Genomic DNA, 23616 nt, shown 5'->3' with positions numbered 1-23616 from the left:
GTCCCATACCACATGGCACTTCACGACCTCACGCCGATGGCGACATGGTCGTGTATACCACACTCGGGAGATCACGAGTTGCACTGCCTCCAGCTCACTCACCAGCTTCTACCGTAAGTCCATTCCAGCTGACGCCATGAACAGTACCGCACAGGATAGCACAGCACAGCACCAGCACCGCTGGAGAAACGTCTGGCGCTCTCCCATACGCAGCACAGGCACAGAAGACGCCGGTCCTACTGTGGGCGACGACGACACTCGGTGTCGACGATGCCGGCCATGCTCGACGACCCGACGGCGCCCGCGATCTATCGCATCTCGGGTCAGCAGCCGTTTCCCGAGCCCTTTGGTGCACTCCCGCATGAGATCTCGCCCAAGCAGGTGACACTCCGCGACAGGACCACAATTGCTACCCTTGTTCCGTTCTCGTCACCAAATCAGGTGCCTCCACACTTGACTGCCTATCTGTGCGAGCTCTTGAACCGCGAAATCGAAAAAGGTGACACGTACCCCATGATTGATGGTATGGCGCTATCTTCCTTCGCGGCTTACTGGTTTGCCAATTTCGGCGCCATCATGGTCGTCGGCGACATCTCCACGCCAGAAGAGATAACACACATGGAGGAGCAGGGTGTGGACTGGGCCAAGCTCTGCTTGGGAAGCTTCTACGTCAAACCAAACTACCCAGGTCGGAGCAGTCACATCTGCAATGGTGGCTTTCTCGTCACTGATGGAGCTCGAAATCGTGGCGTTGGCCGGCTCATGGGAGAAGTCTATCTTGAGTGGGCTCCCAAACTCGGCTACACGTACTCCGTTTTCAACCTTGTGTACGAGACCAATCTGGCATCTCTGCGCATTTGGGATGCTCTTGGCTTTAAGAGAATTGGGAGAGTCAAAGGCGCCGGAAATCTCAAGAGCTACCCAGGAACAATGGTAGACGCCATCATCTTTGGCCGAGAGCTGGGGGGCGAGAATGAAGAGTATCAAAGCGAGGAGCGCTTCGATAAGATTCGATACTATCTCAAGTCGGGCGCCTACCCAGCCGGCTCAGACCGTGCTGAGAAATCGAGACTGCGGTCTGCTGCAACTCACTACAGATTGATCCCTGGCAATGGAGAAGAGGACAAGCTCATGCTGAAGGGGAAAGAAGTGGTCTCTGATCCGCACAAGCAGTACGAAATCGCCCGCGCGATGCATGCCCAGACACATGGCGGCATCAACAAGACCACTGCTGGTATTGCAGAGAAGTATCATTGGGTGCGCATCAAGGAGACTGTCAGTGCTGCAATACGAAACTGTGCCGAATGCAAAGAGTCCTTGACACCCAAACATGCAGGCGCCATTTCTCCTTCCACTGGTGGTGCTAGTGCTCGTCGTGGTCCGTTAGCTGGCCCCAAAAAGAGCACTCCTGTTGTGGCACGTCAAATCGTGCCTGTCAGTCCGGATGTAGGTCTGACTAATACAATCACCGGTCCACCATCAAGCGAGTCCAGTCAACAGGCACAGCACATGGTACATAGTTCGCAGCGTGACAATCAGCAAGTGCACCAGCAATTGGACCAAGAGCTTCTTCAGCATGCAGTACCAACTGCTAGAATGGGCGGCATAGTGGATTATCAAGATGGTTCCAGCGCCGACTATGGTGACACTGGGCCTGTTGATCCTCAGCTGATGTGGCAGACTGGACATGACGATCAGTCTATGCAGATTGATAGTGATGACAAGACTGGTAACACCGAAGACGATGGCGAATCTCACCTCCGAGAAGTGCTTGGTGCGCACGCCATGGCAGGTGAGATTCAGTCATTCTTAGGAGAGGCAGCACAACGACAGGAAAACCGCTAGGAGGAGTTTGACTATAGTGACGGCGATGCCCATATGAGTGCATTCTTCCAGAACACCATGGATGCTTGGGAGACACTAAATTAGCAGGAGGAAAACGCGATGATGCTGGCAATCGCGATCCAAGGTACAATGCGGCCTCTTCAACAAGCCAGGGGCATCAGGTGATACCGCCTTGCAAGACAGGTGTAACTGCACAACTCAACGTCGGTTTCAAGATTCGCGCACTGGCAGAACCAATAGCGACAGTACATATGTGGTCGCCGAAGAATGGCGAACGAGTCTCAAGTGCATAGAGGAGATTCCAATGACAAATTGTTGTAAAAAGCGGCCCTAGATAATGGTGGGTACAGCCCTACTCTACCTTCACTTCACATCAACATCAACATCATGAGTGAACGAACAACTTCCAGCTTTCAAAGCACACTCTCGTTTCACTGTCGCACCTACTTTTTCCTTGGCATGTCTACTGGCTTTGATAAGATACCTGATTGAATGCACTTCCTGAGTCACAACTCGACATGGATCAATTACAACGACCGCGGAAAAAAAAAGGAAAAAATTGAAGTCCTAGCTCTCATAGCGCCCTGCTAACTCTTCAGACATCCTACCTGATGGATAGAAAGAACCAAAAGAGTCGACAAAAATCTGCCAGCCTGCCAGCCAGCCTAAGCGAACCAGCCAAGAATCTTGTCTCGGGCAGTTATTAGTTCTCTTTGACAACACGCACGAGTCATTGCAGTATACATATACTTTCGTGCTAGCTATGTAGCTAAGGTAGGCAATTCTGTTTACATACCTACCTCCTACATATGCTGACCATTAGTAGAATATCACGTTGCATTAGCGCGCGTGGATGCGCAGGTTCCGGTCTCATCCATGAAGTACAAGACTATTGGAAGTCATGTACTTTCGAACAAAGAAGTGTCTTAGGTTATGCTGTATATGGTTACTAGGAGGTAGTAGGTGGCGTCGTAGGAAGAGCTGCTGAATTGCTGAATACGAGGTGGGTGGGTTTTTTTAGGTAACTTCTGTCTGCTATGCCTAGTATGTATGGCCTTTGATGTCCTCGTGAAGAAGAATCTCCATCCTTTCACTATTTCTACATCTGCGCGCCACGATGCTGTTACCCAAAGCCTGGTTCCTCCTCGCCAGCCTAGGCTCCGCAGCTGTCGCACAAAGTATCAACAAGACTGCAATTCGGCAGACATGCGATGCTATTGAAGCGCAGTGTTCCGATGCCAGCAAGGTCATGACTTTTCGAGGTATCGGGTACTTTGAGGCTATAGAACATTGGATCAAATCTTCCGAGCAAGAACCTGTTTGCGTGGTGCAGCCAGCCTCCGCGGAAGACTTGTCCGTCGCAGTCAGTCTTTCCCCTACACACCCCCATCCATTATCCCAAATGTCCACGTGTGACTCACGTTTTATGCCCAGATTCGCTTGATCGGACAAAACCGCGTCCCATTCGCAGTGCAAAGTGGAGGACATACATCCAATCCGGGCTTCTCCAGCACCAAAGGGGTACACATTTCGCTTTCCAAGTTGAACGAAGTGACACTTTCTTCCGATGGAACGACTGCGCGGGTCGGAGCCGGAAATCGATGGTCGAATGTGTACAAGAAGCTTGAAGGCAGCGGAAGGAATGTTGTGGGCGGACGGGTAAGTGGGCAATTAATTCCCGCGGTTTCTCTCCTCCGTATTGACTAATCTTCGTGGCGCCTTCTTCAGGTTCCAGGTCCTGGGGTCGGAGGCTTCACGACCGGCGGTGGCTACTCCTGGAAGACCAATATGTACGGGCTCACAGTTGATACTATCAAGAGCTACACGCTCGTCTTGCCCAATGGTACCATCACGACCGTGGACGATTCGACACCAGATCTCTTCTTCGCGCTTCGAGGAGGTCTCAACCGCTTCGGGGTCGTTGCTCATGTCGATCTCTTCACCCACGCACAGGTCCCTATGATCTATGGTGGAACGAGGATATATGCTGGCGACGAGGTCGACAAGATCATCAACGCCACCGCGGACTTCGTAGCAACGAATCGAGACCCCAAGGCGACAGTCATCACCTCTGTTCTGGGAAAGACGGCGACCACGCAGTTTTTTTATGATGGGCCTTCCAAGCCAGCAAGTTTCGCCGTGTTTGATGGAATCGACACGCTTCTCGTGGATACGGTCAAGACGCAGAAGTTTTCGGAATTCGTGTCTTCTATTCCGAGTAGTCTGAGGGACGTAACGAACGTCCGCGGGACTTGGGAGACGTTTTCGACGACGGGGGCTTCACTCACATTTTTGCGGGCGCTCCAGAAAGAAGGCAAGGTGCGTGACTCGGCGCGAGGTTGATGGGGGTGGGGAAATCGAGTACTGACCTTCCCTTTATAATACTACAGCGAGTGAGCAAGCTGCCCAGAGCGCACACGGGAATCAATTTTGCAGTCGATGCATACATCCCGGGCCTCTATGGCTCCCACGCTGTCCCGAATGCTGCATACCCACACGCTGAGTCGCAGTTTCCGGTAAGCATATGGCATGGCATACCTTTTTGCCGTTCCCCCGTCCCTCTCGTACTGTATGTACCTGCGGACACTGACGCTGGGCTTCTGGCCAACAGGTTCTCCTCGACCTGGCCTGGGCATTTTCCAAGGACGACCAATACTGGCATACTCAGCTCCGTCAGTCCCGGGACACGCTGATCGAGGTGGCCCGGTCCGAAGGACTGCTCCACCCGATTGCCTACTCCAACTATGCCGCTGCCGACACATCGGCCGAGAAGCTGTACGGTAGTGCAGGGGCAGCGCGACTGGCGAGCATTCGAAACGCGGTGGATCCCCATAGAGTAATGGATTTGACGGGGGGATATCAAGTGTGAGAGGGTGAGAGGGTGATTGAGGGTGTAAGAGGAAGTGGATGTCAGCCGAGACAAGACTTGAGATGTGGGAGGAGAGTGTGAAACATTGTCGAGCTGAACCAGGAACTTGCAGCGTTCCCGTCCCGTCCCGTGCCGCGCCGCGCCGCTTATTTCTCACTCGGGATTCGGGGATCGGCGGGCAAATACCGCGATCGTGCCTTCCTCAATCAGTCTCATATCGACATCTGGAGCAGGAAGAGCAGCAACAGCAGAGCAGTACCAAGTACCTGGCAATACACCACCTCCTATTACCTTATACCTACTAACCTACCTAACGGTACCTGACATCCATACTAGCACTGATTCCGTTCCCTTCCATTCCCTTCTATCCCCTCCCATCCACATCCATCTCCATTCCAGCAGATACTCATCAGGTGAGAGGCGCCAAGTTTCCACATTTGGCGCCCACGCGTCCCTACTTGGACAGCAGACTCCCCCGCCACCACAGGTTTCAGTCACACTTTCAGTAATGTAAGTAATTAAGGTAGCAACCTAGTAAGAAAGTCTGCACTACAGGTACATACTTCAGACAGCCTCACATCAGCCACCGCGAGGTACCTCCACCTGAGAGCATGACCCGCACTCCGAAGACCACATCCGGACGGACCCGCCAAGAGTCTCAGTTGCTTGCGCGTGGAACCATCACCTCCCCCTTGGTGGAATGCAGCCGTCGCCCGAAAGGCAGCGTGGCCTGGGCAAGCAAGGCTTAACCTGCAACCTCCTTCATCCCTCTACCAACCGCGTCATCACCATCGTCCTGCGATATGCCACTCCCACTTCTGCCTCTTTCTCCCACTATCCTCCCCCTCCTCCTCCTCCTCCTCCTCCCACCATCATCCCGTCATGGCCGACTCTCATTTTGAGCTGGAGAGTGGGGAGTGGAAGGATGCACCGTAAGTCACCCGCCCCATCACACGTCGCAGCACCTCAAAGCTCACTGCATCTCTCTTACCGTAGGACATTAGCAGATGAACCGAACACACTGGCTGCCGTATCGACCGTCATACGGAACATTGTCCTGCAAGCCTATGTACGAGCGACGCAATCACGAGCCCTCTCCACTCTGATACCCAAGTCCGTGGCCAAATCATGGGAGCAAATCACTCCGGCTTCAGCTCCTAGAACTACTTCCAGGACCGCGTCGTATGATGGACTCCGAGGCTTAGCATGTCTGGTCGTCTTCCACTTCCACTTCCTCTATCCCTACAGCGATAGCATGAAACATGGCTTCGGCAGCAATGCCGAGAACAGATATATTCTGCAGCTACCTATCATCTGTCTCTTACTCCGAGGACGAGCCATGGTCACCCTCTTCTTTGCCATATCGGGTTATGTTCTCAGCTACAACTTTCTCGCCTCTTGCCGAGAGAAGCAGTGGGATAACGCCTTCTCGAGATTGGCCTCGCTGACTTTGAGACGTTGGTTGAGATTATTCTTGCCTGCTACCTTCACTATGATGCTGGTGTGCATCGGAGTGCAGCTGGGATTCTATAGCTCGGCGAGAGAATTACAGTTCAACCCGCTAGCAGCGGGCAAATGGGAAGAACATCCACCTCATTTTCCCGATCTTCGGACTCAAATCAAGGACTTTGCAGGAATGTGGTGGGTGTGGTCGAGTCCATTTCGATGGGATCTCAACTACACGCCTTACGATCCACACACATGGACCATCCCTGTGGAGCTCAGATGCTCGCTGATACTCTTCGTCTTCCTCGTCGGCTCGGCTGGATTAAAGCAGCGATGGCGAACTGGTCTTACTCTGCTCGTAGCGACGTACTGCTTATTCCAGAATCGTTGGGATGTCGCGACCTTCATCGGGGGAGCTCTCGTTGCTGATTTACATCAAGCTGCATTGTATCGCGAAGGTCAGAAAGTGCCGCCGCATGTGGACAGCAGCGCTGTGACTACTGCGCCACCCAAGGGGTCTGCCATCACTACTACGCTTAAATGGCTATTGCTCGCGACATCTCTCTACGTCCTCTCCTTCCCCGACAACCTCTCCAAGAAGACTCCCGGGTATCGATTTTTACGCAGCATCACACCACCCAGCTACCGCGAAGCCCACTTTTTCTGGCATGCCTTTGCCTCCAGCTTTGTCCTGTGGTGTGTGCAAGCCATTCCTCAGATTCGGATGTTTTTGAGCTCTCCGATTCCCCAATATCTCGGAAAGACGTCTTTTGCCCTCTACCTGGTGCATGGACCCCTCTTGCACTCGATTGGATTCAATCTGCAACCGAAAATCTGGGAAGTGACGGGGAGCGACACGATGGTGCCCTGGTGCGCAGGACTGTTTGTGGGGTGGTTGGTCATGTTTCCCCTGTCGATGATGACAGCATATGTGTTTTACAGATTTGTCGATATACCACTCGTGCGGCTCGCCAGGTATATTGAGAGCTTGGCGAGGGATGACACGGCATTTCGGAAGCCCCGTGCGGAAGACGAGAAGGGTCCCAGCGCGCAGACATGACGATGATTGATGTGTGTGCATCCAGCTTAATATGTAACCTGGAAATGGCTTACTGGTTATTCGCCAGCATAGACGTGATTACTGCATATAGATTCGATTGCACTCTGTTGCAGAAGCACCAACGACGACACCGACCAAGATGCATACGTGTAACTACCCACATGGAGGTACCTCCCTTTACATGGCCCCCACTTTGCTGAGCCGGTGTATCTCACCAACACTCTGCACTTCATCATGCCCTACAACAGGACCACGCTATCGCACCAGTCTTGCACGAGATAAGGCAGAGGGTACATGTAGTGAACACATGCGTATACCTTCGTGCCTGCTATAGAATTGCAGAGTAGGTGGTCAGGATACAATAGCCTGAACCAGCTACAGTATGTGAAGAGGAAGTGCCGAGTCCATTGCGCGCCCTCCTTGGGCCGTCGCCTAACTAACTACCTGGCACCTCCTAATGTACTAGTTCATAGGAGGTAGCATATCCGCCTAGCCTAGATACCGTACCGTATTGTACCGTATATGATCCCAGGTAGGCACCCATGGACCCCGGTATATGGGAAACGTTTCCCGTTGCGCTGGTTTCATGATGGTTTCCAGAAACTCATGGAATAGGTCAGTAGGGTACAATTATATGTATCACTCAGGTAGGCGAGAGAAGACACTCTTCTCCGTATATATGTGTCGTGTGTCTTCTAGGAAGAAACAGACATTGGGTCGTGCGATGGAGGAGGTGATGTACCGTACAGTGTACACGTGCCCGCCCGGCTGTTGCTGGTTCGCTTCTCTCGTTTTGATGTTAGGTCGTGACAGACATGGATGGCCCGTTGCAACATGAGCATTGAGCGGTGCCTCGGCCTGATTTTCATTGAGAGTACTGCCGAAATCACTTTTTTTTTCCCCGTACGCGGTGCAAGTGGAATACATTACTATTTATACCACCTACATAGTACGTACGCACAAGGTACAAGTATTAATCAGAATAATGCACATACTGCATAAGGTATTGCATGATTACCTACAACCACAGTGATCGACACCCAGGTGCGTGGTACCGGTAGTGTAGGTTCATCGTCCCGCTGCAAGAGGCTTTAAATGGTGACCTTTCGCTTCTTTGCCGCTCTATGACGAATGGAATAATTCCATGGCACTCTCGTTCAATTTGATCCTGTGATTCCTGTCCTGGATACCTGGTCGGTCACTCACTCTCTCTCTCTCCTAGGAGGTACGAGGTAGCACTTGTCACTTATCAAGCAGACGGGACTCATTAGATCTGTATAGGCGCACCGCTGGGTTGGGCAGCTATCGTTCGCCTATATAATTTTCGGCAAAAAGGTAGTCTGATCAACCGGTGCTCTCTCACTGCTACTGTACAGCCAGCCTCCCGCCTATCTCCACCGACCTAGCTACCTACTACCGACCTAGGTAGCTACTACCGATCGACCGACCGATCCACGCACACTCGTACACTACCACACTACTACACTACTACACTACTGCTGCTACTACTACTGCTACGACCTCATCTGACCAACTACTACTGTACATATTTATCCGCCCGCCGGCCTTCTTGCGGAGAAAAGGATTTGCACGCCAGCAGACCGTTGCGCCGCTTCCCGTCCCCGTTGTCCCAGTTCGTTTCGAACTTTGCATGCGACCTCGTAATCATGCTCATAATAACAATCCCTAACAACCATACCCGATCTTAATCCTCATCTGGAAACTATACGCCCACCCGCCCGTCACGCCCCCGCCCGCAGAGAACGCGACTCGATTTTTTTCTCGACAGACAGACGTGTCGTTTCTAATCCAACTCCTCCCACGACCAACTGCCGCTGTGTGACGCACGCACGTACGACGAGGGAGACGATAGCGAGCGACGACGACGACGAGGACAAGAAGCATTGGAAGGACAAGAGAAGGAGAGTTGTACTGGTTGACTGCTTGTGTGTGTGTGGACAGACGGGAGCCCCAAGATTGGCTACCTGCACCGCATACACTATTATTGATTTTGCACCACTACACACTGCAGTGGCTGCTACATACTGCACACCGCACACTGCACACTGCACGCCCGCTGCAGCAACGTTCCTTACCCGCCCGCCGCGCCGATTTTCATACCGATACATACCTACCATACTCGACCACAGCCTGCCTGCGCTGCGTGTTTGTTGTGCAACATCCCAGCAAAATACCACCTAAAGAAGACAGATCGCGCGCCTTCTGCATACCCAATTAACCCACCCACTCACTCACCCAACCACCTGTGAACTTCCTCGTATCTTCCAGTCCTCGACGAGCGATCCACCCACGCGACCCTCGGCCCGCGATCGGCCCCCGTTGCAACCATCACATTGATCGCATTGTCTCTTGTGGCCCGACATGGCAGAGGACGCGAGCAAGATATCCATTACCATCTGTGGTGATGGTGGGTGCGGAAAGTCTTCCATCACACTGCGTCTGGTTCGCAGTCTGTGGACGCATGAGTGCGTATCTCCCCTCTTCTACCTATACCTTACTACGATACCTCCACTATACCACCCATCCTGGTCTGTCTGCAGCAGCAGCAGGAGCGGGCAGCTTTCAGAGAACTAACGCGCTAGTTTGATGCAATGCAGGTACGATCCGACCATCGAAGACTCGTACTCGGTCACGCGAAACATTGACGGGACCACCTTCTCCTTGGCAATCACAGACACCGCCGGCCAAGAAGAATACCGCAGTCTGTGGTCGTCGTCCAACCTGCACTCCGATGCCTTCCTGCTCGTTTACGACATCACTCAGCAATCCTCGTTGCGCTCGCTCGAATGGTTCAACGAGCTCATTGAGCAAGAGCGCGAACGACGCATGGAGCGAGGAAAAGTGCTGCCCGTCTGCATTGTCGCCGGTAACAAGTGTGATTTGCAAGGGATACGGCAAGTCGGTGCCACCGAAGGTCTGAACTGGGCACGAAGTCGAGGATACGGCTTCATGGAGACCAGTGCGCGAGAAATGGTCAACATTGAGGAGACATTTGCTCGTAAGTATCGTGGTCTTGTAATCGGATCCGATTGGATCGATGGCCTTCCCACTCGGAGCCCGTGCTGACTGTGCTCGTAGTTCTGGTCCGACGGGTGGTAGGCGCGCGGAAGCAACACTTGGAAGGCATGACACCCAACTTGCCATCGTCCACCTCACGAACAAGGCCATTAGAACCACTTTCGGCGATTAGCAACAACACCACCCACAATACCAATAACACCAATACCAACAACACCAATACCAACAACAACAACACCACCACCACCAACAACAACATCAATAACAACTACAGCGAAAAGGCCCTGCCACCTGAGCCGCGCCAATCTCGCCAGTATCCACAATGGGAACCCGGCGAGGAACTAGGTCGAAAGCGCTGGTGGCACGCGTTCAACTCTCTCAAGTGTTGGTGACGATAGTTGACCACCATTTTCTGGCATATTCACAAGCCAGCTAACGATTTCCCTATCCCTTAATAGAGAAGAAGGAGCAGAAGAAAGAAGAGAAGCAATTCTCTATTCTGCGCAAAATCTGATCTCCCGGGACGGTACAAGACGGCACTCTCGGAATGATCTACCTCTGTTCGCGTACGAGCGCTTTCTTATTGATTTCCCCATCGGATGCAACTGCATGGGCACGGATGGCACTTGGCGTGCATATATTTCAACATTTGTGAATTGGGCTCCGTGGAGTCTGGGAGGAGTTGCGCCATACCCCTGTATTCATATATTATCACATATATCACGACATCAATAATGACTTTCGAGCCTCACTGCACGTGCAGATGAGCTGCTAAACATGGCATGGTGAACATGCGCTCGTGGGGCGATGCAGTAGTGACAGACTGACAGTGTCGAATGGCCGCCGGCTGCAACCTCTGTTGCTTCTGCTCTCGTCCATGGAACGAGGGCGACGTCGAGGCATGTCGCCTTCTCTAACCAACTCCTGGCTGATGATGGGAGCGCGCGCTTCGGACATTGTGCGTCGCATCATTGGTATGTGTCCCATGTTCACCATTATTCACTAGGCAGCACTAATTCCTCGTTAATTGGCAACCGACGAGTCCGCTGGCGGCGGTATTTGCAGGCATGTAGACAGGGCCAGGGCCTGACTGCGAAACCCCGGCAATATCGCGTGTCGAGTCCGCTATACTTTGGTGATGAAACACCGATCCGACTCGATAACCTTGCTCACCTTCTGTGTTCAGCTGAAATCACATTCGCAAGACACTGCTCATTATCCTTAGTTCGGTGATGGCACTCTCCAGTTCCCCGGACAGCACTGGCCATTGGTGAACAGTGACGGTCACGGTGGCGTGTTGCATATTGCATCTCCACCTGCATATGAGTATTGAAACGACTCGCTGGACAGAAACCCTGGTGCGCGAGACATTCACTTCGCAAACACCAGGCTGCAAAGACTGGACGCAACAGGATTCGGGCCAAATCAACGTGCCAAAAAGCACGCGACGTTTGAGATGCCCCTCTTGCGCCGTTCAATTGGCCCGTTGAGGCTCGCGCAATGTGACAAGCTCATTAATCCCACGAGCTCGCACGTCTCCCTATTAAAAAAGCAATACTTATAGGATGGACTCCTTCGTCGAAGCGGCCTATATTGGGAGTCGGTGATTTTCCTTATTCCCACGACTTCGGACGAGACCATCCTTCGGTTCAGGTGCTGGACACCTGCCCACTGTTTCAGAGCACATTTATCTCAGCTGCATCACACTCCTTCTGTGCCACTGCTACGTATACACACACTCTCTCTCACACACTTTTGGCTGCAGCCTCAGAACGGAACGTTTAGACGATCGAGCTGTCCGGAATGGCTTCCTCCCGAAACTCTCACAAACGTGGCGTGCTCTCCTCGTTGATCACAGCCGCGCTTCTCTTCTCGACATATGTCTGCGCTGGACCAGCGCTCAAGGGGCGGCAGCTCAAGCACAGTCACCTACACGCTGCTGTGGACCTGCCCAAGAGAAGCGGCGGCGGCGGCGCTCAATTATCGGTACCAGGCCACGTGACTCAAGCAGGTTTCAGGACTGTTGGCTATTATGTGAAGTGGGTGCTGTTCTTTCCATAGCCCTCGACTTCCGCTGACCCTCTCTCTCTTTCGCGCTCTCTCTCTAGCTGGGCCATCTATGGCCGTAATTGGGGACCTCAGAACATCCAATCAGACCAGCTCACCCACCTACTATACGCCTTCGCTGGCATTGACAACAAAACCGGAGAAGCCACCTTGACCGATCCATTTGCAGATGTCCAGAAGCAATGGCCTGGCGACAATACTACAGATAACAGCACAGACAACCTGTATGGCAACCTCAAGCAGATCTACCTACACAAGAAAAAACATCGCAACTTCAAAACTCTCCTCTCCATCGGCGGCTGGTCCCTCCGAACATACTTTGCTCCGGCCCTAGACAACGAAACCGGCCGCAAGAATTTCGCCAAAACCAGCGTCCAGTTGCTGAAAGATCTGGGCTTCGATGGTTTGGATATCGATTGGGAGTACCCCAATACCACCAAACAAGCGCAAGACCTCGTAGACACATGCAAGGAATTCCGAATGGAACTCGACAACTATTCCAAAAGTCTCAACAGTACTCCCCACTTCCTCCTTACCCTCGCCGTCCCCGCCGGGCCGGATCACTTTCCCTACTTTGACATGCCCGGTCTTGCTCCCTATGTCGACCTCGTCCATCTCATGGGTTACGACTACCAGGGCAGTTACTTTTCCAACTTCTCGGGCCATCAGGCGAATATTTACAAGAGTGAGGATAACCCCAAAAGTACCGACTTCAGTACCCAAGATGCCATGGACTACTATCTGAATACCGGACATTGGGATCCGCACAAGCTCACGCTGGGAATGCCGCTGTACGGACGCGCATTCGCAAACACCACGGGACCCGGCCAAAAATTCGACAATGCGACGGATGGAAGCTGGGAAAATGCCATTTGGGACTACAAAGCTCTCGCAGGCAACTCTTCCTTTGGAGAAATCCACCACGATGAACACATCGGAGCGAGCTGGTCTTTTAACCAATCCAATGGCTACATGGTCTCCTATGACACTCCCGACATTGCCCAGCAAAAGGCTTCGTATATTGATCAATTGGGCCTCGGAGGCGCCATGTGGTGGGAAATTTCGGCCGATACTCCTGTCAATGGCAGTACGAGTTTGATTCGCACTGTGACGGATCATTTGAGGAGGTGTGGAGGGTTGGAAATGTGTGGTAATGTTTTGGATTATCCGATGAGTAAGTATCGGAATTTGAGAGCGGGTATGCCCGGGCAGTGATGGAGTGTACTTGTGTCTGTCTGTCTGTCAGTGTCTGTCAGGATGGTTGGTGGTGGGTAGGCGCGGTGGCAAGAAGTGAAGAATACAAGTGTATTTATATGTTCGGTGGTGAATCCGGGGGGGGGGACTATTTAGCTATCTAAGGCTAAGGAGCCCGGAGATTGATGGCGGTTTTATCATCGGGCATCGTATGCATGCACATAAGACGAACGAATTGATGTCCTGTATGTTTGCTATTGATTAAACAAGTGTACCTAGTAGGTTTGGCTTTTCTGCATGCTGGCATTACTTATTTATTGCTCTTTCTCTCTCTCTCCTTCTCCGACCCTTCAATCTCAATATCAATATCAATATCAATATAAATAAGAGTAAGCAGTAAAAAAAGAGCATATACAAGCAGCTGTTGTTTGCGCCAAGCAGCTGCTATCATAAACAAAAAAGTCACCATACACATTTTTGCTATGGGCAAAAATAAAAAAAGAATAATATTATTCATCAATCAATCACTGGGTATCGAGGTTCGCAAATTTGAGAGAGGAAAAAAATAAAAAAAGCACAACTCTTTCTCTCGCGACTTTTTCAAAAAAGGATTTCCACCGCCCTCCCAAACTGGACGGCCACTCATCCCTGCGGTGGCCTCAGCCTGTTCCAGTCCCTCCCTGTGCACAATGTGGAATGTCTGATCAGATCAAAATGTCTTCATCGCAAATGTCCATCGATACTTCCACCCAAGTTTCGCGCAGTATGCCACTCGTCCTGAAGACTGAGAACCTCGACTCTCATCCTCATGCGTCATGCGCCATGCGCCATGATGCCACACGGTATGTTGCCGTCATTGGCACAATTAAAGCCTGTTGAGAGAGATTCATGGGGCGCATTGACTAAGCTCCCCTCCTGATCGCTCGTGGACAGATCTTGTGGCGAGATGCGGTATCGTTGGCCGAATCGTAGCCGGGCTTCTCTCCCGAACTTTTCCATGATTCTGAGCTTCACCATGGCTGAAGCGCTCCTCATAGTTGCAGCAGTACAGCGTCTGGCTGATGGGAGCCTCCAATCGAGGCATCTCGTGCATGGTGTCAGTCATCCATGTGTGCGAATGATGCGTGCAGATTTAGATCCAAGGCGACAGTGTCGAGGCGATGATGACAACACATTTCTGTGGAAAAGCGTGTCACGACACCCAACTCCGTACCACCGTGGACCCCCATCAATCCGGTTCGATACCTTCATCTATCTTTCCCGGTACACCCACTGCACCTTCCATGGTCGCAGCAAAGCCTTCCGGGCCTTGCTGCGGCCGATGCGTCGTCTTGTTGGGCGACTCCCTCGACGTGCCATCGGCATGGGCAGCGTGTGCCCCATCGGAGGGACTTGGTTCAGTCTTGGTGAGATTGTGTCGCGGCGATGCAGAGGCCTTGCTCGCCTTGTCGCTCTGTGCAGACTGGACGCTGTGTTGAGACGGCGTACGAGGAGACACACGGCCGTTCTGTTCGTGCACCTGTCAGCAACGCTCAGCTTTTTGGTAGGGAGAGAGGGCAAAGGAGACGATGGACTTACGAGTTTCGCCCAACGAAGACCACAGCTATTGCACAGATCTCTCTGGCCGCTGGGTCCCCTTCTCCATTCCGGAGTGACGCGAGTGTGACAGTTGGCACAATCTTTTTGCTGGTTACCGGCACCTTTTCTCCGCTTCCGCTTCTTCTTGGCCGCAATGAGTGATTGGACCTCTTCCGCGAGCATGCGGTTGCGTTTCTCGAGTTGGCGGATCTCATACTGCCACGATGAAGACTTGGTGGTCTTGAGCTCGTCAAATAGATTGTCGTCCGAAGCCAATGTCTGGTCTTGATGTCCAATCAACAGGCCATTTGCGCCAGAGTACGTGGTGGCGGACTCGTTCGTAGTACGGTACATGTTAGCAGAGCCATGCGAATTAGGCGTATCATTACCATCTCGCAGTGCGGCACTGGTCTGCAGCAGACCCATCGAGTGCGACGATTCCGAAGAGTCCTTTTTCGTGGTTATGGGAGGTCGACCGCTGGTGTTACCTCGCGAGAACTTGATCAATCTGGTTTGTGCCACGATAAAAGTCGGTTTCTGGCCCTCGACAGCATCACCCGGGTAGAGTGTGGTGTATGCCGACAACACTTGGCCCCTTCGATTGATCATCTCGTGTTTGACAGATGCCTTCTTGCCTGTCCGTGCATGTTCGAGGATTCTGCCAAACTCGGTCTTGGATTCGGTTCGCATGAGCGACTGGATGCTGACTCCAACAAGCTCGTCCGGTTGTCGGTCGAGCAATTGCCTCACGTTAGACGACACGAACAAAAACATTCCCGATGTGGACATCTTCGTCCACAGCTCGTGTTCGCCAATGCCACCGGAAATGCCAATCTCATTCTTGCTGAGAGCATAGACCGGTCGTTCGCGGCCCACCATGATGATCGACTTGCGGCCTTTGCCTTGTTCCGTATGCAGCGAACCGTGCCCTTCGAACCACATGTACCCACTGAGCTTGCGGCGTATGCGGAAGACCACATTGACGGAAGCTCCAGTGGAGGTATCCTTGAGTTCTCTCGTCACCGGCACAATATCGCTAGGATGACAGACAGAGCTGAGTGCGGTGCCGATGATCTCGCTGGGCTCATACTCGAGCACGCGCAGTGCTGAAGGTGAGATCCATTGAAAGAGCCCCTTGAGTGACAGCACATGCACGACATCGTCCGTGTTCTCGAGCAGTACCTTGTCCCACATGCGCTTAGCGTACTCGGACTCACCACTGCCAATGGTGCTGAGAATGGCCGACACGTCGTCGCGGGGCACCGTCTGTCCCGTCTCTGCTTTCATGGAAGGATCCGGCGCATTCATGACATACCGAGGCATGGTCATGCCGCGTTGATAGTTGATCGAATACGATCCGTCTACTTGACATGTCAGTGAGATTGAAAATTGAAAACGACGAGCCCAATGCGGCGGAGGGAGGGTGCAAGTGCCCCAGGTCAGAGGTTCGGACGTACCTGGATTTTTGTTCGTCACCGCATTCGGCTGTTCCACAAGATCGACCTGGAAACCAACGAAGAACTTCACTTGGTCAGAGTCCCATGTGATGGGGATCATGGTGAGTAGGTTCATAAATGGTTGACCTCCCCTCCGGTAGTTGATGAGCGAGATCTGGGCTTCTCGCCGCAGATTGACCATGTTTCTCAGGTACAGCACAGAGTCATCATCCACATACTTCCGCCTGATGCCAGGCACCACGTTGCCGTCGGGTGATTGCAGGAATCGACAATTGCGGCCCAGAATCATATGTTTCGTGTAGCCTGTCAAGCGTTCGAAGTTCTCGGAGCAGTAGACAATGGGAAAGTCGTCCTTTTCAGCGTCACACACCACAAAGGCGCATGACAGATCGACCGATCCGATGTTGAGCTCGGGGTTGGGCCGCGTCGCAACCCGCATCTATCACACGTTAGCTGGGGAACATGACCAGGGTGTGAATGGAGGGGGAGGGGACCCACCAAAACGCCGAGCATATCAAATCCGGTCGAAGAGTACGCATTCTTATAGACAGACTGCATATGAGGCTTGCCGACCATGGTCGACGGCCACCCTCCTTTGGGCATTTCCCATGGAAAATTCTGGTTGTTGGGATTGTAATTTTGGGCCTTGACAGGCACGGGTCCGTTGACGCCGTCAAGCTGGCGGTTCATCCCGCGATCTTCACTCGAGCCTGGAATGGGATGCTGAGGCTGTCCTGCGAAACCAGCATTGCTACCCGTGTTGGACGTGTGGGACAACGAACTTTGTAAAGGCGGCCGGGAGGAGTGCACAGATACCGCCGCGCTCATCGGCGACGCCCCATGTGGAGACGAGCCATGGGCAGGGCTACCGAGATGATCTGGAACCTGCAGACTTTGCGTTCGCGACAATTGTCGACCAGCTGCGGGCTGAGGGGCGGCCAGAGTACCATATTGGGAGTGCTGGCCACTGCCGCCTCCAGGATCATGAGAGGATAATCGCCCTGATTGTGGCGTCACTCCGCCTTGCTGCTGCTGCTGTTGTTGCTGCTGCTGTTGAGAGGGATGAATGGGGGAGCTGAAGTTGGATGTATTGAACTGTGATTGGTTGTAAAGATTCATATGCATCGGGTCCTGACTCAAGGCGGAGCTGAGACCATTGGCATCGACCCCATAGTCGTCGATATTCATGGTCATGCTATTATCAATGTACGGACTGGCCTGCATGGCACTCATATCGATTGTCGCGGAAGCGTGGGCCGGAGAGGTGTCCATGGCAGAATTGGGAGCCATCATCGAAGTGTAGTTCTGCTGGCCATTTTGAAAGCTGGTATCGAGCGACACTTCTCCACCGGACAGCCGCCGACTGGTTTGCGTCCTTCGTGGTTGCTGGCTGCTGGCAGCAGGCGTAACGGCTCCCGAAGCAAATCCAGTGCCATCCATGCCTCCGCTAGGGTCATACTGGAAGCTGTTCATGGATGCTGCGGGCGAGTTCGCGCCATAGTCCATCATCGATATGCGGCGCATGTCGGGGGTCAGATGGTGCGGACTGGCGTTGTAATTCTGGGCCATGGGCATACTCTGCCGTCGTATCATCTTTGCATTCTGACTGACAATGTCGTCCAGTGTCTGGCCGCCCACCATGCCGCCCGCCATTGCACCCATACCATCTGTGCCCATCATCTGCATGACATTCGTTGCGCCGTCATCGTGGTGCTGGTCCGCACTGTAACCGCCATTGTAGCTCCCGTAGCCGTTCATGGTGAGGGGATAGTAGTGGTGGTGGTGGCGGCGGTGGTGGTGACGGCGGTGAGGGTGGTGGTGGTGGTGGTGTGGGTGCTGATACTGGCGTTGCTCGCAATGGCAATAGAATCGGTCAGAAGTATGCAGGCGTCAATGCGGACGGTGAGTGGTATGCGATTTGCCTATGCTCTATCCGCCCGCCGTCCTGTCTGCAGCGCCTTCGCGGCCACAATGCCGCCGCGGAAGGAGTGTTGCAGCGTGCGACGCCAGCTTGAACTGCGTGCGCGCGCAGCTGGGGTTCGATGGTGCCTGTGCCCGAGCCGTCCTGTTCTGTACTGCGCGAAGTGGCGCGGTACTGGAAGTGGAGGACGTGATGTGATGATACCACCGGTTTCCCAGGAACTCGGATCGGGGTAGAACGGCGCGCGCACGTGGGCTGCACTCCGCAGACTCCTTGCCTTCCACTGCCTGTCCTCGCTCGCTACTGATGATATCGTACACCGTCGTCCTCGTCGTCGTCGTCGTCGTCGTCACCAAGACGACCTTCTTGGCAAGCGGGTAGGGTGCCGGGCGCCGGGGGCCGTATGTTGCGGGGGGGCCGTATATCTTGGGGATGTTTCGCCGTCGTCGTCGCCGTGGTGGTGAATAAACTCGCTACTCGCAAGGGGAGTGCGCCGTGGCGGTCCGGTTGAGGTAAAAATGGAGGTGGTGAGGGCGGCGGCGGTGATGGTGATGGTGGTGGTGGTGGTGTTGGTGGTGGTGTTGGAGGAGGAGGAGGAGGACGAGGAGACGTTGCTGCCGCTCAAAGACGGTCTTGGACAAGAGCTGTGGGACGGTGGAGAGCAGAGCAGAGCAATAGGTTAGAGCATGCATGCATGCACCGCCGCTAGTCAAGTGCCTTCTCTGGGCAGCCACCAGGGCAGCTAAAGTCTGCTAGCTTGCCTGCTCGTACACACTCCTGCGTTGCTCACGACTCTGCGCGCCACTCGCTCCCTCGCTCGCCGACGACGACTGATGATGATGATGATGATGATGATGACAGCGGCGGCAGCGCAGCGCAGCCTGGGTCCGGTCCTTCGTGCACTGCGACTCCTCTCGGTATGGGTAATGGATGGATATACGAATAGCACAGCACAGCACACAGTACAGTAGGTACGAGCGCGGGCGAAGAAGCAGGTCCCAGGCGTGTAGATGTAACGACAGTGCTACCGTCCGCACGTGCTCGGCGTCACGTCAGCGGCCTATAGTGGCAGCGTGTATGAGTACATGTACTTATATACATGACCGCAGGCTGTTGCAGACAGCACATGGATGGGTTCCGTTGTGTGAAACGCAGCACAACAGCAGCAGCAAAGCAACGACACGGGCAACAGGGCGACAGGGCGACAGGGCGACAGGGCAACAGGGCGACGGAGCGTAGGGCCAGGGTGCAGGTGGACCGAAGCTGTGGAAGAGTCAAACAGCGAACCTAAAAAGCCTCTTTCTGCAGCGCACGAGGTCAGCAGCATTGGAGGTAGGTGCAGAGTGTGCAATGCCCCCATTCCTGACCTCTCTCACCCTCTCTCACCCTCTCTCGAGGAGGTACTTGTAAGTGCCCGGTGACGGTCAGGTACCTTTCACATCTCACATCACCATCCCCGACGGCTGATCCCAAGGTGAGTACAGGAGGTACTTCCTTCATCATATACCCTAGTAACCCTACTACCTCCTACAGGTACAGTGGCGGTATCTAGGCTTCGGATGGAAAAGGTAGCTCGAGCAGCTTGCCATCACACAGTTCACACAGTTCACACAACGGCCGCATTGGGCAGCTCGACCGGGCGACCGAGATGCTCCATGGTGTTGGAAACGACGGGAGAGTGTGAGAGGCACGAGAAGCGCACTTAGTCATTGATGACGCTGGTCGTACCAACAACCGCCACATGCCACGGTCCACGGTCCACGGTCCACCCACAGTCCCACACACCCACCACATACACACAGCTACACAGATAATAATAATAAGGTAGCTGTAGCCTGTAGGAGGTAGGCTACTACAGGCTACCACCGACATGAGACCTGCACTCGGGACACGTGTGCCGTCGGCAAGGCTGGCCTGGCGGACGACGTCCGAGCCAGGCGCTGCTAGGCTGGCCCTCTCGCTATTGGCATAGTTGACGAGGCGGCGGCCTCGGGATGCAGCCAGCCTCCCGCGCAATGATGGTGGGAGCCAATAGGCGAGCGTTGCATCCCAGCATCCGGGATAGCATGTCCAATGATCCCAAAATGATCTGCGCAGGCGTCTCTGTGGGAAAGTGTCCAGTCATTCACACTCACTCTCAGCATTCAAAAACTCTCACAGAAAAACCGACAGATGCTTGGCATGCACGTATGACCATCTCTCTGTGGAGTCTGTGGATGATAATACCTCCTACATGTACCTCCCGTCCTAATAATAATAATCATCATCATAACATCTCACACACGACTCGTGGGAAATTGTCGGGCGGGAACACCTCATATACATACAGTAGACATTGTCATGTTCTGGACCGCTAGGTATGCTTCCATTACCTCACGTGTGTGTACCTGTAGCTGCTGTAGCATTACATACAAGTATGATTCTTCGCCCCACACCACGACTTACATGTACCTACCTACCTTACCTGACCTACCTTACCTTACAATAACTTATTACATACCTGATATATGAAATTCCCCTTCCGCCCCGGAACCGCGGGCGGGCCAAACGGAAAGACAAAGACGAAAAAAACACGGCAGCAGAGTATTCGGCATATCAGTCTGGACCTGGACCTAGACCTCTACCTTTTACTCAAGATAGATACCTTACCTATCAGGTATCTACCTATCTCCCTATCTATCTATCCACAGTAGGTAGGTTCATATGTTATGTCCGGTAAGGTAAGGTAAGGTAAGGTAAGGTAAGGTAAAGTAGTTATCACCATCCCAGAACCAATATTTCCTAATCCTCCTCCTCCTCGTCCTCCTCCAAAAAAGAAAAGATTGTGAATTGTGATGAATGTTTCATCTTTATTCTTGTAGGTTGTTACCTAGGTAGGTAACCTTTTGAAATATTTTGTAGGTAAGGTAAGGTAAGGTACCCTACTTGCTTGGTCTCTTGCTTTCTTGCTTGCTTGACACCCAACTGCGGAATACAGGCACAAAAAGGTATCTTAGGTAACCTAGGTAAGGTATGTAGGTAGGTATGTATGTATGTATATCGGAAAGTTTCCAAGAAAAAAAAAGACAGGAGAAGATTTTATGTTTGTGATTAGGATAAGATAGGGAGTAAAGTGTCTATCTACCTTATCGAGTTACCTTTTTGCAGAAAATCTAATCATTGATTTTATGTTTTTTTTCTCGAGGAGGAGGAGGAGGAGGAGAAACGACGGGATTGGACGGACTTTTCATTACAAGCAAGCAAGCAGGAAAACGGGAAGGAAGAAAGAAAGTCAATTGTAGTTCTTATCACGGTGATTCAATAAAGTGTGAAGAGATCTATAGTAAAGGAATATATTGACTAGAGGTAGGTAGGTAGCTAGAGGTAGAGGAACAGGTAAGGTACATAGGTATTGGCAGAGCCCGATGATCCGGGGTTGGGGTTTACATGTTTCTATGTAAGGTATGTATGTATCTATTGGATGCACACTGAGGTACCTGACCTAGGTATCTTATCTTACCTCACTGCACAAACTCCAGAAACGGGACATGGTGCACCTCCAATTCCTTGACGCCATCTGCGAACAAATGGACATTGTCTTTGAAGATGCTCGTTTCCCTAGACGCAAAGATTCGTCAGTGTCCGGTGAATTAGAAAAAAGGGCAAAAAAAAAGAAAAAAAAACATACCGAAAAGCCATATGCTTCTCCACACTCTCCCACCCCAACACCAAAACCACAGCAGTACCACTCACACCCTCCGTACTAAGTGATTTGACATCACTCTCATGCGAAACTCCCGCCGCAGCACCCCAAAACCCATCAATTTCCTTCCCCGCAGCATTCACAATATCCCTAAATTTCAACACATTCGCTTCCGGGGTCGTAGCAGTAGAAGAAGGGTCAAAGTAAAAAGTCGCAACTTCCGTCACAGGGGCAGATGCAGTAGCTTTGGTGAATGTGTCCGAGGGCTCAAAGTCGACGTGGAGCATGCCTGCGGGTCCGGAGACGACGGAGAGGACGTGCGCGAGAAAAGGTTGGTATTCTTCCGTTTTCATAAAGGTTTGGTGGGCTGTGATGTTGTCCCATGCTGTATTATGATGATGATGGTTAGTATTGCAGAGCTTGGAAGTTTGTTTCGTTCCGGTTGAGGAGAAAAAATAAAGATTTAAAGAAGAAATAAATAAATAAAAGGAAACTTTGCCGGGACCCGCGATTGGGCTTTTGGTGATTGTCGTCGGGGTTGTTTGTTTGGTATGTATGTGTTGCCGCACCGCAGTGGCTGGGAAAAGGGAAAAACACCGAACTCAATTGCGAATAGGAGAGAGTATGTAGGTAGGTGGCTGGCTCGCAGCTATTGTTTGAGGGGAGAGAATTAAAAAAAAAGAAAAAAAGAAAAAACCTAAACTTACTCACGAACAACTGAAAAAAATCGGGTTTCTCAATCTGCATTCCAAACTGAATCTGTTGCACACCAGGCGTCACCTTCAACTTATCCCCAATAGCCTTTACAACTTTTGCAGCCTCATTCTGCGCATCTCCAATATTCGAGCCCGCCTTGAGCTGGCACTGGAAGATCTCCGTAGTAGGCATTTTCTCCAAAAAAAAAATTGTTCAAGAAAAAAGTGTAATAATGGATTTGTTGCTTTTGGTGGAAGGATGCGGGAAGTTTGGTCTTTCGAGTCAGGTCAGGCCAAGGCAGGATCCGTTGCGGCTGTTTGAGAGAGCAGTCTGGGAGTAAGTGCCTGTTTGAGGTTTGTGAGCTTGAGCTTGTTGAGCAGGTGAAACGATATCACACGCTTGTGGATGGGGAGGAGCAGGAGATGATGATGATGATGTAGGTGTCAAACAAAAAGTCAGTCGTGCACATAACAACCTAATATAGTATATGCCTTTTGGCCTAGGAGGTATGTGTGGTAAGATACCAGGTATTGTTGATTTCTAATTGCCCCACGATAGCTCGAGTTGGACAGCGGCTACTTGTTCATCAGGTGATGTATTTCCACTCTGAGGGGGTTTAAGGCTGGTCTGGATTGTATTTTGCCTGAGATATACCGTAGAGGCAGTGAGCCTCCAAGGGCGTCGATAGGTACAAGTAATGTAGTATGATGTCATGTGATGTAACAAGAAATGTTTGAACCACACACTACACTATCGCCCAAT

At 52.3% G+C, this 23616-nt stretch overlaps 8 protein-coding genes across 8 annotated transcripts; 6 read left to right on the top strand and 2 right to left on the bottom strand.

Moving 5' to 3' along the window:
* The first annotated feature begins 103 nt into the window (after positions 1-103).
* Positions 104-2229, top strand: SEPMUDRAFT_151669 (uncharacterized protein). The gene has a single exon (XM_016906970.1). It carries the CDS (start codon positions 271-273, stop codon positions 1843-1845), a length of 1575 nt encoding a protein of 524 aa, XP_016756811.1. The 5' UTR covers positions 104-270; the 3' UTR covers positions 1846-2229.
* A 732-nt stretch (positions 2230-2961) lies between these two features.
* Positions 2962-4948, top strand: SEPMUDRAFT_151668 (FAD-binding domain-containing protein; the record flags this gene model as incomplete). Its single annotated transcript, XM_016906969.1, has 5 exons — positions 2962-3208; positions 3280-3504; positions 3574-4164; positions 4236-4361; positions 4457-4948. Coding segments are annotated over 5 exons (1447 nt in total), but the record flags the coding sequence as incomplete, so codon positions are not given.
* A 187-nt stretch (positions 4949-5135) lies between these two features.
* SEPMUDRAFT_166385 (uncharacterized protein) lies at positions 5136-7359 on the top strand. The gene is made up of 2 exons (XM_016908226.1): positions 5136-5646; positions 5711-7359. Exons 1-2 carry the CDS (start codon positions 5597-5599, stop codon positions 7218-7220), a joined length of 1560 nt encoding a protein of 519 aa, XP_016756809.1. The 5' UTR covers positions 5136-5596; the 3' UTR covers positions 7221-7359.
* A 1089-nt stretch (positions 7360-8448) lies between these two features.
* SEPMUDRAFT_151666 (ras-domain-containing protein) lies at positions 8449-11029 on the top strand. The gene is made up of 3 exons (XM_016906968.1): positions 8449-9706; positions 9839-10239; positions 10320-11029. The coding sequence occupies exons 1-3, from the start codon at positions 9603-9605 to the stop codon at positions 10649-10651; spliced, it is 837 nt and encodes a 278-aa protein (XP_016756808.1). The 5' UTR covers positions 8449-9602; the 3' UTR covers positions 10652-11029.
* A 947-nt stretch (positions 11030-11976) lies between these two features.
* SEPMUDRAFT_92751 (glycoside hydrolase family 18 protein) lies at positions 11977-13751 on the top strand. Its single transcript, XM_016910592.1, has 2 exons — positions 11977-12298; positions 12368-13751. Exons 1-2 carry the CDS (start codon positions 12063-12065, stop codon positions 13539-13541), a joined length of 1410 nt encoding a protein of 469 aa, XP_016756807.1. The 5' UTR covers positions 11977-12062; the 3' UTR covers positions 13542-13751.
* A 284-nt stretch (positions 13752-14035) lies between these two features.
* Positions 14036-19020, bottom strand: SEPMUDRAFT_151664 (uncharacterized protein). Its single transcript, XM_016906967.1, has 4 exons — positions 17054-19020; positions 16556-16994; positions 15099-16459; positions 14036-15027 (listed from the first exon to the last, which is right to left on the bottom strand). Exons 1-4 carry the CDS (start codon positions 18311-18313, stop codon positions 14749-14751), a joined length of 3339 nt encoding a protein of 1112 aa, XP_016756806.1. The 5' UTR covers positions 18314-19020; the 3' UTR covers positions 14036-14748.
* SEPMUDRAFT_158843 (uncharacterized protein) lies at positions 18995-20028 on the top strand (the record flags this gene model as incomplete). The annotated part of the gene is made up of 5 exons (XM_016907807.1): positions 18995-19154; positions 19214-19393; positions 19632-19808; positions 19905-19950; positions 20010-20028. The coding sequence occupies 5 exons, from the start codon at positions 18995-18997 to the stop codon at positions 20026-20028; spliced, it is 582 nt and encodes a 193-aa protein (XP_016756805.1).
* Positions 20029-21870: 1842 nt separating this feature from the next.
* On the bottom strand, positions 21871-23329 carry SEPMUDRAFT_151663 (uncharacterized protein). Its single transcript, XM_016906966.1, has 3 exons — positions 22866-23329; positions 22144-22543; positions 21871-22073 (listed from the first exon to the last, which is right to left on the bottom strand). The coding sequence occupies exons 1-3, from the start codon at positions 23044-23046 to the stop codon at positions 21977-21979; spliced, it is 678 nt and encodes a 225-aa protein (XP_016756804.1). The 5' UTR covers positions 23047-23329; the 3' UTR covers positions 21871-21976.
* Between the last annotated feature and the right edge of the window lie 287 nt (positions 23330-23616).

The sequence above is a fragment of the Sphaerulina musiva genome (genome assembly GCF_000320565.1).
Source record: "Sphaerulina musiva SO2202 unplaced genomic scaffold SEPMUscaffold_11, whole genome shotgun sequence".
NCBI classification, from domain to species: domain Eukaryota; kingdom Fungi; phylum Ascomycota; class Dothideomycetes; order Mycosphaerellales; family Mycosphaerellaceae; genus Sphaerulina; species Sphaerulina musiva.
Note: the sequence above shows the minus strand (reverse complement) of the source record. Positions and strands in the feature narration are given on the sequence as shown.

Excerpts from the sequence above, each read along its gene's own strand:
- SEPMUDRAFT_151663 (XM_016906966.1), bottom strand. The coding sequence starts at position 23,046 with ATGCCTACTACGGAGATCTTCCAGTGCCAGCTCAAGGCGGGCTCGAAT. Across the intron at positions 22,544-22,865 it reads TTTTTTTCAGTTGTTCGTGA|CATGGGACAACATCACAGCC; the intron begins GTAAGTTTAGGT and ends ATCATAATACAG. Across the intron at positions 22,074-22,143 it reads GAGAAGCATATGGCTTTTCG|GGAAACGAGCATCTTCAAAG; the intron begins GTATGTTTTTTT and ends CTTTGCGTCTAG.
- SEPMUDRAFT_151664 (XM_016906967.1), bottom strand. The coding sequence starts at position 18,313 with ATGAACGGCTACGGGAGCTACAATGGCGGTTACAGTGCGGACCAGCAC. Across the intron at positions 16,460-16,555 it reads GGTGACGAACAAAAATCCAG|ACGGATCGTATTCGATCAAC; the intron begins GTACGTCCGAAC and ends CATGTCAAGTAG. Across the intron at positions 15,028-15,098 it reads GTCTTCGTTGGGCGAAACTC|AACGGCCGTGTGTCTCCTCG; the intron begins GTAAGTCCATCG and ends GTGCACGAACAG.
- SEPMUDRAFT_166385 (XM_016908226.1), top strand. The coding sequence starts at position 5,597 with ATGGCCGACTCTCATTTTGAGCTGGAGAGTGGGGAGTGGAAGGATGCA. Across the intron at positions 5,647-5,710 it reads GGGGAGTGGAAGGATGCACC|GACATTAGCAGATGAACCGA; the intron begins GTAAGTCACCCG and ends CTCTTACCGTAG.
- SEPMUDRAFT_92751 (XM_016910592.1), top strand. The coding sequence starts at position 12,063 with ATGGCTTCCTCCCGAAACTCTCACAAACGTGGCGTGCTCTCCTCGTTG. Across the intron at positions 12,299-12,367 it reads ACTGTTGGCTATTATGTGAA|CTGGGCCATCTATGGCCGTA; the intron begins GTGGGTGCTGTT and ends CTCTCTCTCTAG.
- SEPMUDRAFT_151669 (XM_016906970.1), top strand. The coding sequence starts at position 271 with ATGCCGGCCATGCTCGACGACCCGACGGCGCCCGCGATCTATCGCATC.
- SEPMUDRAFT_151666 (XM_016906968.1), top strand. The coding sequence starts at position 9,603 with ATGGCAGAGGACGCGAGCAAGATATCCATTACCATCTGTGGTGATGGT. Across the intron at positions 9,707-9,838 it reads CGCAGTCTGTGGACGCATGA|GTACGATCCGACCATCGAAG; the intron begins GTGCGTATCTCC and ends GATGCAATGCAG. Across the intron at positions 10,240-10,319 it reads CATTGAGGAGACATTTGCTC|TTCTGGTCCGACGGGTGGTA; the intron begins GTAAGTATCGTG and ends CTGTGCTCGTAG.